General features: G+C 42.6%; 1 protein-coding gene across 2 annotated transcripts in view; it reads left to right on the top strand.

Moving 5' to 3' along the window:
* Positions 1 to 17,673, top strand: part of TBC1D22B (TBC1 domain family member 22B) — a 70,372-nt gene that overhangs the window by 39,969 nt on the left and 12,730 nt on the right. The window contains exons 9-10 of one of the 2 annotated variants that reach the window (XM_068269547.1): positions 4,188 to 4,291; positions 12,252 to 12,327. In XM_068269547.1, coding sequence (XP_068125648.1) covers positions 4,188 to 4,291; positions 12,252 to 12,327 — 180 coding nt within the window. Of the gene's footprint in view, positions 1 to 4,184; positions 4,292 to 12,251; positions 12,328 to 17,673 lie in introns of both variants that reach the window. The other variant, XM_068269546.1, reaches the window with a different exon arrangement.

Raw genomic sequence — 17,673 nt, 5'->3', positions numbered from 1 at the left:
GATTTATTCTAAATTTAAAGGGGTTGAACAGGGCCGTAAAATACAGGAAGTTTCGAATGGACAATGTGAAGTCTGTAATAACCCTGTTGCAAAAAGACTGTTTTCTAGCTTCTCTGGACCTCAAAGATGCCTACCTGCATGTACCAGTTCATCTAGAGTCCCAGCAATTCCTAAGATTTGCAATTCACCTACAAGAAGAGGTAAGACATTTCCAGTTTAATGTGTTACCTTTTGGGCTAGCTTCATCACCTTGGCTGTTCACAAAGGTGATGGCAGAAGTTTTGGCAGTCTTGGGGTGTAGGTCCATTAACATCATTGCTTACCTAGATGATTTATTGATTTGGGGTAATTCTTTACAGTCTGTAAGTGATCAGGTTAAGATATGCATTGATAGTCTAGAGTCTTTAGGCTGGTTAATTAACTGGTCAAAATCGGCGCTAATACCCAGCCAATCTATGGAATATCTGGGGTTTATTTTTTCCTCCCGCCAGCAAAGAGTATTTCTCCCGGAAAGAAAAGTTTCGGCAGTACTTAATTCTGTTCTTTCTTTTCAGAAATCAAGGTCCATCAGTATAAGAAAAGCCATGGCACTTCTCGGTCTGTTAAGCTCAGGCTTCCCTGCAGTACAATGGGGTCAATTCCATGCCAGGAACCTGCAGTTGTGGATACTAAGGAGCTGGAACAGGAACATTTCAGCACTAGAAAGGAAGATTCTGATCCCATACGGTGTGAAAGTGTCGTTAAACTGGTGGCAGGAACTGTCTCACCTATCGGAAGGCCGCATGTGGTTTTTTCCAGTACAAAGAATCATAACGACGGATGCCAGTACGTGGGGGTGGGGCGCTCACATGGACTCTCTACCAGCACAAGGGCAGTGGTCCAGGGCTATGGCAATAAGATCCTCCAACAGCAGAGAACTGGAAGCAGTATGGAGAAGCCTTCAATTCTTCAAGGATCAAATCAATCAGTGTCATGTCCTGATCAGGTCCGACAACAGCAGTGTAGTGGCTTACCTGAATCATCAGGGAGGAACAAGAAGTCGTCGGTTGTGGTCTCAGACAGCAAGGATTCTGCATTGGGCAGAGAGCAACTTAACATCCGTCAGAGCAGTTCATTTGAAGGGGACTTGCAATGTTGTGGCAGACTATCTCAGCAGGTCAGCGATATTACAAGACGAATGGTCTCTGAATCCAGAAGTATTTGTTCAGATCAGCCAGGCATGGGGCACCCCTGCAGTAGACTTATTCGCAAGGAGACAAAATTCAAAGTGTCTAAAGTTTTGCTCCCTGTATCCAAAGGACAATCCGTGGGAAATAGACGCTTTCTCGATAGAGTGGCGGTTGAACCTGATGTATGCTTTTCCCCCAATACCTCTGATATCAAGGGTTCTGAACAAGATTATGCAGGACAGAGCACAAGTAATTCTCATAGTACCTTTTTGGCCGAAAAGACCGTGGTTTGCTCTGTTACAGAATTTAGCGATGTGTCAACCAATAATGTTACCAATCAGAACAGATTTGTTGTCGCAGGGCCCAGTTCTTCACCCGGACTTCAAGCGTCTTCACCTTTCAGCATGGGGATTGAGTGGGGAATCCTGAAATCAAAGGGGTTTTCGGATAAACTTTCTGAAACGTTAATACAATCCCGCAAGAAGGTGACGAGGCAGATTTATCAGAAGACATGGAAAATTTACTGTGAATGGTGTACAAAGAAAGAGAAGGATTCTAGACTTTCCGCCTCAGTTCTGGAATTTCTTCAGGATGGATTTCAGATGGGGTTAAGTTCCAGCACTCTTAAAGTTCAGACAGCAGCTTTGAGTGTATATTTAGAGAGAAGATTAGCTCAGGAGGAGTTTTTTCTTCGTTTTTTTCAGGGAATTAAACGTCTCAGGCCTGTGGTGATATCTAAGGTGCCCCCTTGGGACTTGAATGTGGTGTTACAGAGTCTTTGTGAACATCCCTTTGAGCCTCTGGATCAGATTCCAGATAAATTTCTGACGTTGAAAACGGCCTTTCTTCTGGCAATCACCACAGCCAGGAGAGTCAGCGAACTTCAGGCCTTATCCATCAAGCCACCTTATTGTACCATCTCGGAGGATAGGATTACTCTACGTCCAGACTTTGCATGCCTTCCTAAAGTGACTTCAAAGTTTCATCGATCTCAGGAGATCTTTCTGCCATCATTCTGTGATAAACCAACTAATGAAAAGGAGAGGAAGCTTCATTGTTTGGATGTTAGAAGGTGTATCCTTCATTATCTTGAAAGGACTGCATCTTGGAGAAGATCAGATGCCTTGTTGGTGCTGTTTGCGGGGAAATTCAAGGGGAGGCAAGCCTCTAAGACATCAATTGCAAGATGGATCAGACAAACTATCACCGCGGCTTATCAGACTCAAGGGAGGCCTTTACCGACCTCAATTAAAGCTCACTCCACAAGAAGTGTATCAACATCTTGGGCAGAGAGGGCAGGCGCCTCGATAGAGCAGATTTGCAGAGCGGCCACCTGGTCCAGCCAAAATACGTTTGTCAAACATTATAGACTAAACTTATTAGCCAATACTGATCTAGCATTCGGAAGAAAGGTGTTGCAGGCAGTAGTCCCTCCCTAACTTATAATGTTCTTGTTTATCGTCTCATAGGAGGGGTGCTGTCAGGAGGACGTTCTGGGAAAGCCAAGCTTACCTCGGGTAATGTCTTTTCCAGTAGTCCGAGTGACAGCACCCCTCCGGCCCACCCTAATAAGGGGCATAATTAAATTAATTGTTTCAGCAGCATTTGGTGTCCGTGTCTTTTTTTATAACTGAATACCTTTTGTGAGTAACATCTTTATATACTACTCCTGCCTGCCTGTTATGCAAATTTGTATCTTCTAGCTTCCTGTCCAAAGTTTGGGAGGGAGACAAGTCTCATAGGAGGGGTGCTGTCACTCGGACTACTGGAAAAGACATTACCCGAGGTAAGCTTGGCTATCATGCCTAAACTCAGTTTAGGCATGATAAGTTTAGGTGTGATAAGTTTAAAGAGGAACTCCAGCCTAAACAAACATACTGTCATTAAGTTACATTAATTATGTTAATTAAAATTGATAGGTAATATAATCTCTTACCCACACTGTTTTAAAAGAACAGGCAAATGTTTGATTTCATGATGGCAGCCATCTTTTTGGTTAAAAGGGGATGACAGGGGAGCATGAGACACAGTTCCAACTGTCCTGTGACCTGAGCACCTCTCCCAGTTGCTAGGCAACGTGAACAACAACATAGGAAATCCTATCATGCTCTGCACAACATCAGGGGAAAAAAGCCTGGGCTTTTTTCTTTGATAGGTGGAGCTTAGCTAAAAATGCAGCTAAAAATGATGCTTTGGTAAGAAAAACAAAGTTCTAATGCTGTGAAACTGTTAAAGAAACACCAAGCCTTTTCAGTTCTGCTGAGTAGATTTTTAGTCCGGAGGTTCACTTTAAGCGCCAACTGGGTTAGCACCGCAGTGCACAGCTGATCAAAAGTTTTACGCTAGCAAAGTCTGGTGCACTTCGTATAAAGTTTTTAATTGTGCTGCTTTGCGTGCTGGACTTTGCAAGCGATCTAAACTTATCTAAACTTATCATGCCTAAACTTATCACACCTAAACTGGCTTTTCACCAGTGTGGTGCAATGGTTATCATGCCTAAAGTCTCTAACTGGGTTAGCACCGCTTTGTGAATCGAGCCCATAGTGCCAGTGCACAAAGCAGGTGATATTGGCGTACAGCATGTATCTGTAATCAGGTGTCCATGAGGTGATTTGGGCACTCCGATGAGTACAGAAGTAACAGATTGAATACTAGGTAGGGAACGGAGGAGCCGGTTGTCTATTTTGTTGACAACTGGCTACAATAGTGGTTGTTTCGATGGAAAGGGGGGGGGACTTAGGCACTTGGAGGTGGGGTTTGGTTTTGACATTAGGAAGTAAGAATGGGTGCAGGGTGAGTGCGCTGTAAAATATCGGTAATGTACATTACTGATACTTTTACTAGTGCCCAACTCATACGGTGGCTCAGCAATATGTACACACAAGTGTAATGTTATAGACTTGGTGCTGAATCAGCCCTAAATACTTGTAATTCTGCTTTTGAGAAGATTGTAGATTTTTTTGTTTGCGTTTGTTTTTAAACCTCTGTAGAAACTCATTAATCTATATTTTTTAGAAGACGATGTGGAAAACTTTGACGTAGGCAGCCTTTCTTCTGATACACTAAGAAACATTGAGGCTGATAGTTTCTGGTCAATGAGCAAACTTCTAGATGGCATTCAGGTAAGGAAAGCTTTTGCACCAACAAATCAATCTGACATACATTGTTCGTGTTCTCGAAGACTGTGAAGTGACCCATTGTATAAAAACTTTGAGGACCCCTGCTTTAAAGCATTCTAAAACAGGCCTGTTACGTGATCAATATGCCTGTTGATGAGATCCTGATGGAATTCAGAGAAGAGGCTATCCCTTTTAAAGGACAACTGAAGTAAGAGGTATAAGGAAGCTGCCATATTTATTAACTTTTTAAACAATACCAGTTGCTTGGCAGCCCTGCTGGTCTGTTTGGCTGCAGTAGTATCTGAATCACACCAGAAATAAACCTGCAGATAATCTTGTCAGATTTGACAATGTCAGAAACACCTGATATGCTGCATGCTTGTTCAGGGTCTATGGCTAAAAGTATGAGAGGCAGTATGCCTTACTGTTTGATGTACCATCTTTGTTTAGGAGTTTGTTCGATTTCTCATCCCTGTTCCCAGTTATCTGTTATTCTGCCTCTCTGTGGCACCATTGTATAATTCATGTGAGGGCAAACACAGGACTAAGAAATTGTATTTAAAGATCCAGATACTTGCTGTGTGTGTAGTAATTGGGTGGTAAATGAGCTGATAGTAGTGGTGTGTAGCTGTGCTTACAAAACAGCTATTTGACTATTTTCTTTTTATGAACTCTGCAAAGGAGTCTGGTTTTTGTTTTCATTACATGATGACAACCTCACATTACCCAGTATTTTCTCTCTTCCATAAAGTCATTTGTTGAACTTGTACTTTGTTCCAGAGTTCATACAATCTGAAGGAATGAGAAAATGTAGTGCATGTCTTCTGAACTGTTGCTATGAAAGACAAATTGCAACTAAAGCAGCCCATACACTCAGCCGATTTTCTGGCCGACCGATCGATCCCGATCGATCGATTGCAAATCGGTTGGCCAATCGACCGATCGACGGCCGATTTCGATCGATTTCGATGGATTTCCATCGAACTTGCAGGGTGGAAAATTTAGGTCGATCTGATGAGATTGCTTATCAGTTTGCATTGGCCTTAATGGAAATCTGATGGCAAAAAAATGCCATCAGATCGAATTTCAATAGATTTCAAACTGAAATCTATTGGAATTCTATCCTGGTAAAAAATGTTCTAAAAACGCATCAGATAGATCATCAGATGCATTTCTTATCTATCTGCTGCCAATCTAACGAGTGTATGGGCACCTTTAGACAGTACTGATCTGCAGCCTCTGCAGGTCAGAGGAAACACTGGGAAGACTGGCAGATTTAGGAGTGGGCATTGATTTCCGGGTGAGCAGTCTTCCAGACTTCACTATCAAAATTACATAAGACAAAGGTTACGGATGTGATTAGCCAAAAGATTAGTTTGATTAAAGATTCGAATTCTTTAGAATAGTTGGCAGTGTAATCCTACTGATTACTTAAAAAATTAGTAGAAAAAGAAACCAGGCTCTAGATGCAGCTGGCAGCATGGCCCCACACGACTGGTGCTTCATATTAATATACAGTGTGAAGCAGAAACCGTGGCACTGAATCAAACAGTACCTTTACTGTGGTCCTATGGGTACAGACAGTGGTATGCAGTGGGGGTGGGAGGAGCCCGACAGCCATTTTGTCAGATGGTTAGAGGAACTCCAGCCTAAACAAACATACTGTCCTTAAGTTACGTTAGTTATGTTAATTAAAATAGGTAATATAATCTCTTACCCACACTGTTTTTAAAAGATCAGGCAAATGTTTGATTTCATGATGGCAGCCATCTTTTTGGTTGAAAGGAGGTGACAGGGAGCATGAGACACAGTTCCAACTGTCCTGTGTCCTGAGCAACTCTCCCAGTTGCTAGGCAACGTGAATAACATAGGAAATCCCATCATGCTCTGCACAGTATCCGGGGAAAAAAGCCCGGGCTTTTTTTCTTTGATGGGTGGAGCTTAGCTAAAAATGCAGCAAAAAATGAGGCTTTGGTAAGAAAACAAAGTTCTGATGCTGTGAAACTGTTAAAGAAACACCAAGCCTTTTCAGTTCTGTTGAGTAGATTTTTAGTCCGGAGGTTCACTTTAAAGAGGAACTGTAACGACAAAACGGCCCCTGGGGGGTACTCACCTCGGGTGGGGGAAGCCTCAGGATCCTAATGAGGCTTCCCACGCCGTCCTGCGTCCCTCGGGGGTCTCGCTGTAGCCCTCCGTACAGCTGTGACGCAATATTTACCTTCCTGGCTCCTGCGCAGGCGCTCTGATGCCTCTCGGCGCCGAAGTAGGCGGAAATACCCGATCACCGTCGGGTCTGCTCTACTGCGCAGGCGCAAGTTTCCCGGCGCCTGCGCAGTAGAGCGGACCCGACGGAGATCGGGTATTTCCGTCTATTTCCGTGCAGAAAGTCGCCACAGCGCCCCCGCTGGAGCCAGCAAAGGTAAATATTGAACTGACAGTCGGCACAGTCGCCGGCTGTTCGGAGGGCTGCGGCGAGACCCACGTGGGACAGAGGACGGCGTGGGAAGCCTCATTAGGATCCGGAGGCTTCCCCCACCCGAGGTGAGTACCCCTCAGGGGATCTTTTTAATGTTACAGAGTCTCTTTAAGCTCCTGTTCAATTACTTTCACCCCCACTGCTCTTCTAAAAGTAGAAACACTAGATGTCTGTAAAAAAAAAAAAAAAAAAAAGTTTGCCAATCTGACCTACCTTTGTCAGATGGTTAACTTGTTTAATTACTTCATGTATGTATTAGCCTCTGAAGAAGCGAATTACCATGAAAGAACTGTCAGGCTCTTCCCACCCCCACTGCATACACTTTGTCTGTACCAATAGGACCATAATAAAGGTACTGTTTGTCTGATTCGGTGCCACCACTTCTGCTTCACACAGACTGACTGCACTGGTTGTGGGACTGTTAGCATCAAGGTAAGCACGGTGGCGTAGTGGTTAGCGCTCTCGCCTTGCATCGCTGGGTCCCCGGTTCCAACTCCGGTTTCCTCCCACATTCCAAAAACATACATATAAGTTAATTGGCTTCCCTCTAAATTGGCCCTATACTAAAATATACATGTACTACACAATACATACATAGACATATGACTATGGTAGGGACTAGATTGTGAGCTCCTTATGAGGGACAGTGACAAGACTATACAGTATATACTCTGTACAGCACTGCTGAAGATGTCGGCGCAATATAAATACTAATAATAATGTAGCGAGAGAAGTCTTTAAATGTTTAGCTTACCCTATATATCTAAGTGCAACCTAGACCTTATTTCAGTGCCTAATTATTCATCTTGATGAATACTGTAGAGGGTCACTGGGAAAGAGAGATCTATATCAGGATGTCTGGGTGTTGTAACCTACAATTCACCAAACTGAAGTTGCTATGGTGCTTAGGATGGAAAATTTGTTTTGGTATGCGTTAATACAGTAGTGGTGATGACACTCAGGGTCAGACTGGGACACAGTAGTACAGTTTTCTTTTCCCTCTGGTGGGCCCTCCCTCCTTGTTTAACAGCGCTCCAATTGCTTCCTGCAGCACAAAATTTCTCTTCTCAGTGCTGTAATCACTCATGCTGAGAGCAGTGGTGTAGCTAAGGAGCTGTAGGCCTCGATGCTCGAGTTTTACATGGGGCCCCTCCCAGCACTATATATATATATATGTATGTATGTATGTATGTATGTATATATATGTATATATATGTGTATATATATATATATATATATGTATGTATGTATGTGTGTGTGTGTATGTGTGTGTGTGTGTGTGTGTGTGTGTGTGTGTGTGTGTGTATATATATATATATAATTATTATATTTATTATTATTATTATTATTATTATTATTATTATTATAATTATATTTATTATTATTATATTTATTATTATTATATTTATTATTATTATTATATTTATTATTATTATTATTATTATATATATATATTTATTTTATATATATTAGAATCTTTATTCTCGCCAAGCACGACTGGGTCGTGCCCGGAATTGTGCCAGAGGGATATATATAATCACTTGATACGGCACAACAAAACCTGCCTTGGTCATACATAGTATTAGAGGTGCAAGAATCGGATGGGGAACAGTTTGTTAATGATTACTATGATTCAAAGCATCTATAGAGGTGATTATTACCACCACAGGACCAATAAACAGCTAATGCTTTGGTTGAGAAAGGGCCCCATGGGGCCCCTCTGGCCCAAGGGCCCCGATGCGGTCGCTACCTCTGCAACCCCTATTGCTACGCCCCTGACAATGGGGCCCCCCAAGCACTAATATACATAACAATTGATACGACGCACCAAAACCTGCCAATGGCAACTGCAGTGTCAGAGGTGCAAGAAGGGGACGGGGAACAGCTTGTTAATGATTACCACTATTCAAAGTATCTATAGAAGTGATTATTATGAGCACAGGACCAACAGAGAGGTAATACTGTAGTTGAGGGAGGGCCCCTTTGGCCCAAGGGCCCCGATGCGGTCGCAACCTCTGCAAAGTAGGACATTACTTTATATTGAAGGAGGGGACTCTGCAAAGTTTTGCTGGGTAGCAGTGTCTCTGAATTACAATGCTGCTAAGATCATGTACATTTGTCCCTGTTAGGGTTGCCGCGATTTACCGGTATTACGGTATATCACGGTTTTACTAAGCACTGTAAGCACTTTTAGGAAATACCGGTTTTTGCTGTATTTCCGTATCCCCCGCCACCGCTCCGGCATTGTCCTGCTCTCAGTCTGCGTCCGTTACGAAGGCAAGCTCCCAAAGCTAGTTCCTGATTGCGGGGGGCTTGCGACATGAGTGCAGGAGCTGGGTGGTGATACGCGTCCTGTGATGACGCCACGCCAGCACGACTGGAGCGCACACAGAGATCCATTTGTATCTGCTTGTAGTTTTTTATTGTGGACTGTACTACAAAGGCAGAGGGGGAGTCACCAGGTCATGCCTGCCAAAATAAATAGGCAAATGAGAAAAGGCTACAGCCCGTTCTCCCTCCTGCTAGATGTATGCAGCCCCCTGCCTCACCCGACTGCGGAGCTGACATAAACACTGATACAGATCAGTGTTCAAAGGAATGTCAAGCGCTCCTCCCCCATGAAAATGAGTATGCCGCCCGCCCGGGAGAAGGAGCGAGAGACACACTGCACGTGGGGAGCTGAAGCTTAGGACACCAGATAAGCAGTGTTGCTGTGGGAGAGGTGCTGTATTTGAATGCAGCCAGTGTGTATATGTTTGGCTTGTGTGTGTGTGAGATGTGTCTGCCTGATGTATGTGTGTGATGTCTGAGTAATGTCTGATGGATGGATGAATGTCTGCCTGATGGATGGATGGATGAATGTCTGCCTGATGGATGGATGGATGGATGGATGAATGTCTGCCTGATGGATGGATGGATGAATGTCTGCCTGATGGATGGATGGATGAATGTCTGCCTGATGGATGGATGGATGAATGTCTGCCTGATGGATGGATGGATGAATGTCTGCCTGATGGATGGATGAATGAATGTCTGCCTGATGGATGGATGAATGAATGTCTGCCTGATGAATGAATGTCTGCCTGATGGATGTATGTCTGCCTGATGTATATGTTTGTGATGTCTGAGTGATGTCTGCCTGATGTGTAGTGTAGTGTGTGTATGTATGTATGTATGTATGTATGTGTAAGTGATGTCTGCCTGATGCATGTCTCTGTGTGATGTGTGTGTGTTTGTCTGCCTGATGTACGTGTGTTTGTGTGATGTCATGTGTCCTCATGCCCACTGCCCCCCCCCCCCCCCCATTCTACTTTGTCCCCCTAGTTTTTAAAGAAATCGTCCGCAGTGACTTGGCACAGGACTTCACCTAACTCATGTCCGCTCCACCCATTTGCATTTTATTTTTCAGCTCTGGTATCCTTTAAAGGAAACCAGAGACGCAGCATAGTGAAAGTTTTATACATAACTGCGTCTTCCTCCAGCCCGATCATGTGCACGGATCCCTCCCACACCGCCATCCTCAGCCTTTTCTATCGCTGTTACTGAGTCCCGTAACTTTGGCCAGTCGTGGCCAGTTTTACACATGCGCAGTGCGCTCCCTCTGTCTCTGCCTGCGTAGTATTATTCTCCGCTGTAGAGAACGCACTGCGCATGCTCAGACTGGCCGCGACTGGCTCAAGTTACGGGACTCAATACCAGCGATAGAAAAGGCTGAGGATGGCGGCGTGGGAGGGATCTGTGCGCATGATCGGGCTGGAGGAAGCCGCAGGTATATACAAAACTTCACTATGCTTCATCTCTGGTACACTAAGGTGTATAGTAAAGTGTACCACCAGCATTTTTAAAGTGGACCTGAACTCAAAACGTCCTCCTCTCTGCTCAAAAAGATATGCAACAGCAATTTCTTTCTTTGTTACAGCTAATACAAATCCTAAAATAAATCTGTACAGTTTCTACTTCCTGATTCATGGAAGCAGACATATTAACCTACTGTGCTTTCAAATGGCCTTATTATCTGCCCTCTCTGCCATAGGCAGTCATGTGACACGGGGAAAATTAGATTTACTTTTGGTATTGTTGTTGTTTTTTTGACATTTAGAAGAGTAAATATTTCAAGTATGACAGGAGGACCCTAACCATTAAGGGTCTAATAAAGAAGAGTTTGTTCAAGTTTGACCTTTTCTTATTTTTATAAGGGTAATTGTAATGAGAATAATTGCGTAATACCGTATACCGTAATACCGCCATACCGTGGTATTTTTTTTGACGGTTATCATACCGTGAATTTTCATACCGTTGCAACCCTAGTCCCTGTCCATAATACATCATGACCATGCCCACCTTCCGGTGCATGGTCACGCCCTTTTTTCACTGCAATCATGGGATGTGTGGGCCCCAGGTTGAAATTTCTTTGGTGGGCCCCCAGTGTCCCAGTCCGACCCTGATGACACTTGTGCTTCACATTTTGGTACACAAATGTTTGCATTGCCTCAAAGAAATGGCTTTACCAGTAAGCTATCCAGCTGAACAGAGTTAAAACATCTGCATGCTTATTCAGTGCCAGTGACTTTAAGTATTATAGGCACAGCATCAGCACAGAAATCGGGCAACTTGCATTGTTAAAAGATTCCAGCCTACATATTCCTTACCTTCAGGTGCCTTTTTAAAGGAGCTCAATCCCAATAGTGGAAGCTCAGCCCTGCAGAGATGAGTGATGCATGCACAGAATGAGAGTGAGGTATAATAAAAAAAAAATTAACTTGAGGGTTAATTAAAAAAATGTATTTGTACATTTTTCCAGAATGTGGAGAAAAGTCTTAAAAATCTCACTAAATGAAGAAAATATTGTTTTTAGACCTTGAAAATACGCCTCAATGTGTAATACATGACAGTTTGGTTTAAATAGTTACAATAGCCTATAATGAAGCATAATTTGTGATTTATTATTTTTTTTTTTTGATGTAATATTGTTGGAAACTAGTGACCTTCTGTACACTACCATATTGGGAAGTTACAGAATATCCAGTTAATATTTGATGTTTTCTTACAGTGAAGTTACCGTTTGCTTTATAATTACATATCTTATGTCTAAAGGCCCATACACGTCTGATTTTTTTTTTTTTTTTTTTTTTTTTTTTTTTTTTTTAAACGACGGGGTCCAGTCGTCCGGAACGTCAAATCAGGCGTGTGTACAGTCTGTCGTTCGGCTGATAAGACTGGTCTTGAGTGATCTGCCAGGCGGATCGCTCAAGACCAGTCTTATCAGCTGAGCGACGGACTGTACACACGCCTGATTTGACGTCTGGACGACTGAACGACGGGACGTCCAAACGACCTGTCGTTTAAAAAAATCAGACAGTATGGGCCTTAAGTTGTATTGGGTTTGTTTTCTTCAATGTAAATACACTGCCCTGGCAGTGGTTATGGTGGCTGTTCATCCATACATATCAGACATGATATTTCTTGACCCCTATTTTGGTTTCTCAGGATAACTACACTTTTGCTCAACCTGGAATTCAAAAAAATGTGAAGGCCCTGGAAGAGCTTGTAAGCAGGATAGATGGTAAGGAAGTGTTCCATTCATTTAGCCTGTGTTTCTGTTTAGCATCACTTGTTGCTGTGTAGTGTGCGTATAGCACAGTGCTGGGCAAACTATGGCCTGCATGCGCTGTAAATCCGGCTCACTGATGGGCAGCCGGATTTCTCTCCTCATCCTCCTCCCTCCCTGTTGAGTCGCGAGCGGGCAATAACAATGGGTTAAAATTTACCTGATCGCCGATTGCAGTGTTGGCTCCATGGCAACAGGGTTAATCTGCCATGCTGTCAGAATGTGCCAGGGTATTACACGGTGGCAGCCAGCGTGTAATACACTGGCATGTCCTGACTGCATGTCACTTGACGCCCTCTGGCCATGGAGACCCGACGAAGGAAGTGACAAGTAGAGGTTTTTTTAACCCTCTGTTTTCTTCCGCTTCCCACTCTGCTGGGGGGAGAGGAATTTTAAGAATGCGTTCCGCAGCATGCATCCCCGGCTGTGCAAAGTTTGCCCAGCCCTGGTATAGCATTATTGATTTAAAGGGCAACTATCAAAAAATACATTATTCTCAGGATGACATTAATAAATAAGAGCGACTTTGCGCAAAGAAAATGTTGCTTTAAAAATAAATTGGTGGTCCCTATCCCCTTGCCATACTTGTAGAATGCTGTTCCATAAAAGTATTGATGGAGTTGGCCCATCCCTTCACAGGGGGCGCCACTCTGTAAAGAAATGCGTGGCACAATTCAATTCTTGGTGTCCCCTTCCCCCACTGCACTATGCAAGCCATGTTTGGCACAGAAATATGGCCAGCTTGCTCCACTGCTCATACATTCAGTAATGGGCATGAGCAAAGCGCTTTGATTGGATATTTGCATCTGCAACCATATAATAAGCGTGCTATGCTTGCACGCATGCACACTACAGGGTTGGTGAACATCAGAGGAGTGAGCTGACTATCTTGCTGCGGCTGTGCAGTTTACATAGCCTGGTGGGGGAGACCAGTAATGGGATTGTGCCGCGCATTTAAATTACAAAGCTGCGTTCCCTGTGCAACGGTGGGCTCTTCGGTGCTCAGACACTACCAGTACATTTTAAATGGAAAGTGCTATGCAAGTATAGCCAGGGCAAAGGGGCCTCCCAATTAATTTTTAAAGCTAATCAGAAATTCACTCCTATTAATGGCTTCCTGAGAAAAAACGTGTGCTTTGATAATTGTGCTATAATGACAGATGCATGTAGAAGTTAAGCTCCAGGCACTCAGTGGCACAGCTTGACTTTTTTTTTTGTGCATAGGCTCTATAAGGCCCAGTGCACACCAAAACCGCTAGCAGATCGTCAAAACGCTAGCGGTTTTGGCAGCAGAGAGCAGATATTTGGCCGGGTGCACACCAAGCAGATTTTGTATGCGATTCACCAGCCGCATCAGCCAGTGAAAACGCTTGGCTATTGTATTTCAATGTGTGGTGCACACCGGCGGTTTGAGGTTTTTAAGCAAACCGCAAACGCGCAGCAGGAGGCGCGTTTGCGGCTTGGCAAAAACCTCAAACCGCCGGTGTGCACCATCCCATTGCAATACATTAGCCAAGCATTTTTCCAGGCGGATGCGGCCGGCGGATCGCTCCAAAAACCGCTCGGTGTGCACTGGGCCTAACTGTATGTAATGAATATTCTGGTCCTCATCTCCTCTACTTATGTAGATAAAAATGGGCTCTAATCAGTTTTAGGGCTGGTTCACAATGCAAGCACTTTTCTAAGCACTTGTGATTTTTAAAAGCTCTATGTAATCCTATGTGTGTGTTTTCACTACAGTAATGTGATTTTTGTAAAAATCACCCATAGCCTTGCATTAGCAAGAGCTTTTCAAATTACTAGCGCTTAATCAATAGTTAGGAATCGGCTAGCTATTATTATAATGAGGATTTTGTATTTTTCGATTTATGTCTCCTTTATGAAGAATAGTAATACTTTGTCTATTGCTGGAATTCTTATCAGTACCCAGATGTCCATATAGGCTGTTATGTTTTTGTTTTATTTCTGTGATTTGTTTTTTTTTTTTTTTATCTTCCTTTTCTGCTGCTCCCTGTTTGTACATCTCAAAGATAAATCAATTGTTGGTTTGTGTTACCTTAATTTGTTAATCTGTTAATCTGTTAATCATAATCCATATATTTTGCATATTGATGCGCATAGACGGTAACACATTTTATTTTTTTTTTAAACAAACTCCTATGTGTTCATGCCATTAAAAAGCTAAAATGTTATTGTGCTTTACTTCTTCACAACAAAGTCATATAATGAACAAAAACCCCATATGTTTCCAGTACTCAATCAGGAAAAAAGTTACTTCTTTACTTTTTAAACTGTAATCTTCAAGACAGCAGTTTCCATGACTCGGGAAACACACCCATCACCCTGCCAGAGTCCAAAAGTGCAACCATAAACTCCTCAATGAGCTTCATAAATGGTGACCAGAGGGAGATTGGCACTTCCTAGAATCCATCCACGTGATGATTTTACCTGCCAGAAGGAGTTCCAATAAGACTGGCGTTACCACTTCTTCCATTTTCAGAAAAAAATTACCTATATCAAAAGAAAGCAGGTCTGCTGAATTTGATTTCATATGTGCTGGTTATTTAGATATGCTTTTTTTGATCTGAAGCTCCCATCTTCCCCCTTCAAACTACTAGTTGCTCCAAAGTTTCAAAACAGTTGAAGGAGACAAAATGACGTGTGGCTTGGGATGTTCAACTTCGGGCTCCATACTAAGCCAGGAGCTTTTAAAATGTGATGTGTAAATAAATATGAAATATTGTATATGACTTTTTAATATATTTATTGAGCAAGAGTTGTGCAGGGGTTTTGTTCAGGAAAAGAAGCAGTTCGCTAAATCTTGTTGTCAGTATACAGTGCTGTCCATAATTATTTATACCCCTGGTAAATTTTGACTTAAAGCGGAATATAACCCTGCATTTCAACTTTGCTCTAAAACATTATTTACAGTATATTATATGCAACCAGCATTTTTTTTTTACTAGACCAGCATTGGAAGGGTTACACAGGGCTTTAAAGTCCCTGGAGATTTTTGCAGACGCATACGAACTTGAGTTAGATACTTTTTGTTTACACAAATGTATCTAAGTGTTTATTGTGACTCATCTCTCTCACTGAGGAGTTTGAGGTCAGCCAAAGAGTGTGTAACATTTCTAAATATATACATATAACTAAATAGAATGTAACTATCTGAACGTCTGCACGGAACTTAAAACCTCTGTGTTTAACCCTTCCAATGCTGCTCTAGTAAAAAAAAATGGTTTTTGCATATAATATGCTGTAAATAATGTTTTAGAGCAAAGTTGAAATGCAGAGTTATATTCCGCTTTAATGTGGAAATGAACAGAGGCAACAAAAGGATAAAAATGGCTAACATTAAAAAAAAAAAAAAAAAAAAAGAGGCAGTAGTGGACTTACCCCTCCAAGCAGATGAGAGAACAGGTTGATATATCAACAAGCAAATTTATTTAGATATACACTCCAAAGGTCATGGAATTGTGTTTCGCAGGTGTGGCCCCACTTCATCAGGCAATAGGGAATGGAGCATACAGCAACAAGTGTCTTTCTCAGCCTAGCGCCTCTCTGCTACAGCCTCTCTGACACCACTGCCTCCCTCCTTTTTTTTTGTTTTGTTTTTTTGTTGCTACTTTTATCCTTTTTGGCGCCTCTGTTTCTTTCCACATTGTTTGAGTCCACCCATGGTGGAAGGGTGTTAACCCCTTGTTTCCAGATCTACAGAGAACGACTTCTGTGGGGACAGGTATGATCTCCCCACCTGCATTTACAGTGGTAACCCATGTATGTTTGTGCGTATAACTTTACAAGCTTGCCTCTTATCATCCACATCATTCCAGTACATACTGCACTATATTGGGCTCTCTGTTTTCTCTCTCGTTTTTCTCATTGCAAATTTTGACTTAGTTACTTTTATTCATCAAGCAATTTTTTTGACGGGAAATGAGCTAGTTGTCTACCAAAAGATAAGACGATGTACAAAAGGCATTATTATGGAAGAAAAAATAAATAAATCCTCAGCTTTTTACATTTGAGAAAAAAGTGCCCAGTCCAAAATTATTCATACCCTTCTCAAACTTTCACAGTCTGTGGGAAGATCCAAAGTGCTATACCATTCCAAATAGTCCATGCTGTTCTAAAGCATCCTAATTACCCTGATTAATTAGGAACAGCTGTTTTATTCAACTCAACAGGTGAAAAACAGCACCTCTCTGCAGTTGGTTTGTGGACAGTCATGGCTGAGACAAAGGAGCTCAGTGAGGATACGGCAGCGCATTGTGGCTGTTCACAAGTCAGGAAAGGGCTACAAGGCTATTTCTAAATGTTTTGAAGGTCCAGTGGCTACAATGAAAAAGTATTATTAAAAAATACAAGATGTTCAGCATTGTGGAAAATCTCAGAGGACGTGGTCGGAAGCCAAAAGTGACACCTGTGCTGGCCAGGAGGATAGTGAGAGGTGAAAGAGAATCCAAGGATCACCTCCAAGGCCATTCTGGTGAGTCTGCGCTCTGCTGGTGGCAATGTCTCAAGGCAGACAATCCAATGGACACTGCACACCGCTGGGTTCCACAGATGCAGGCCAATGAAGATGCAACTTCTCCAGAAAAGGCACACAAAAGCTGGCTTGGCCTTTGCAAATGCGCATCTGGACAAAGAAGATGACTTCTGGACTTCTGTGTTATGGTCAGATGAAACCTAAATTGAATTGTTTGGTCACAATGATGTTTCCTTCCTTTGGCATAAAAAAAGAAGCCTTCAACACAAAACACCATCCCCACTGTCAAACATGGTGGTAGGAACCTAATGCTTTGGGGTTGTTTTTCAGCCAATGGACCAGGGAACCTAATCGCAGTAAACTGCACCATGAAAAAAAGCAATACATGAGGATTCTCAATGACATCAGGCAGTCTGCAGAGAAACTTGGCCTTGGGCACCAGTGGACATTTCAGCATGACAATGACCCAAAACACACAGTAAAAGTGGTGAAGATATGGTTAGCAGACAACCACATTAACGTTTTGGAGTGGCCCAGCCAGAGTCCTGACGTGAATCCAATTGAGAATCTATGGAGGGAGCTAAAGATCAGAGTGATGGCAAAAAGACCCTCCAACCTGAAAGATTTGGAGCTCATTGCTAAAGATGAATGAGCAAAAATACCTGTGGAGTCATACAAAAAGCTGGACTGCAATTATAGGAAGCGTTTGTTTGCTATAATAGCCAACAAAGGTTTTTCTATTAATTATTGAGAAGGGTATGAATCATTTTGGACAGGATACTTTTTGCTCAAATGAAAATAAAAGCAGA

This window comes from Hyperolius riggenbachi, chromosome 2 (assembly GCF_040937935.1).
Source record: "Hyperolius riggenbachi isolate aHypRig1 chromosome 2, aHypRig1.pri, whole genome shotgun sequence".
Taxonomy (NCBI): domain Eukaryota; kingdom Metazoa; phylum Chordata; class Amphibia; order Anura; family Hyperoliidae; genus Hyperolius; species Hyperolius riggenbachi.
The sequence above is the reverse complement of the archived record's forward strand: the minus strand, read 5'-3'. Positions and strand labels throughout refer to the sequence as shown.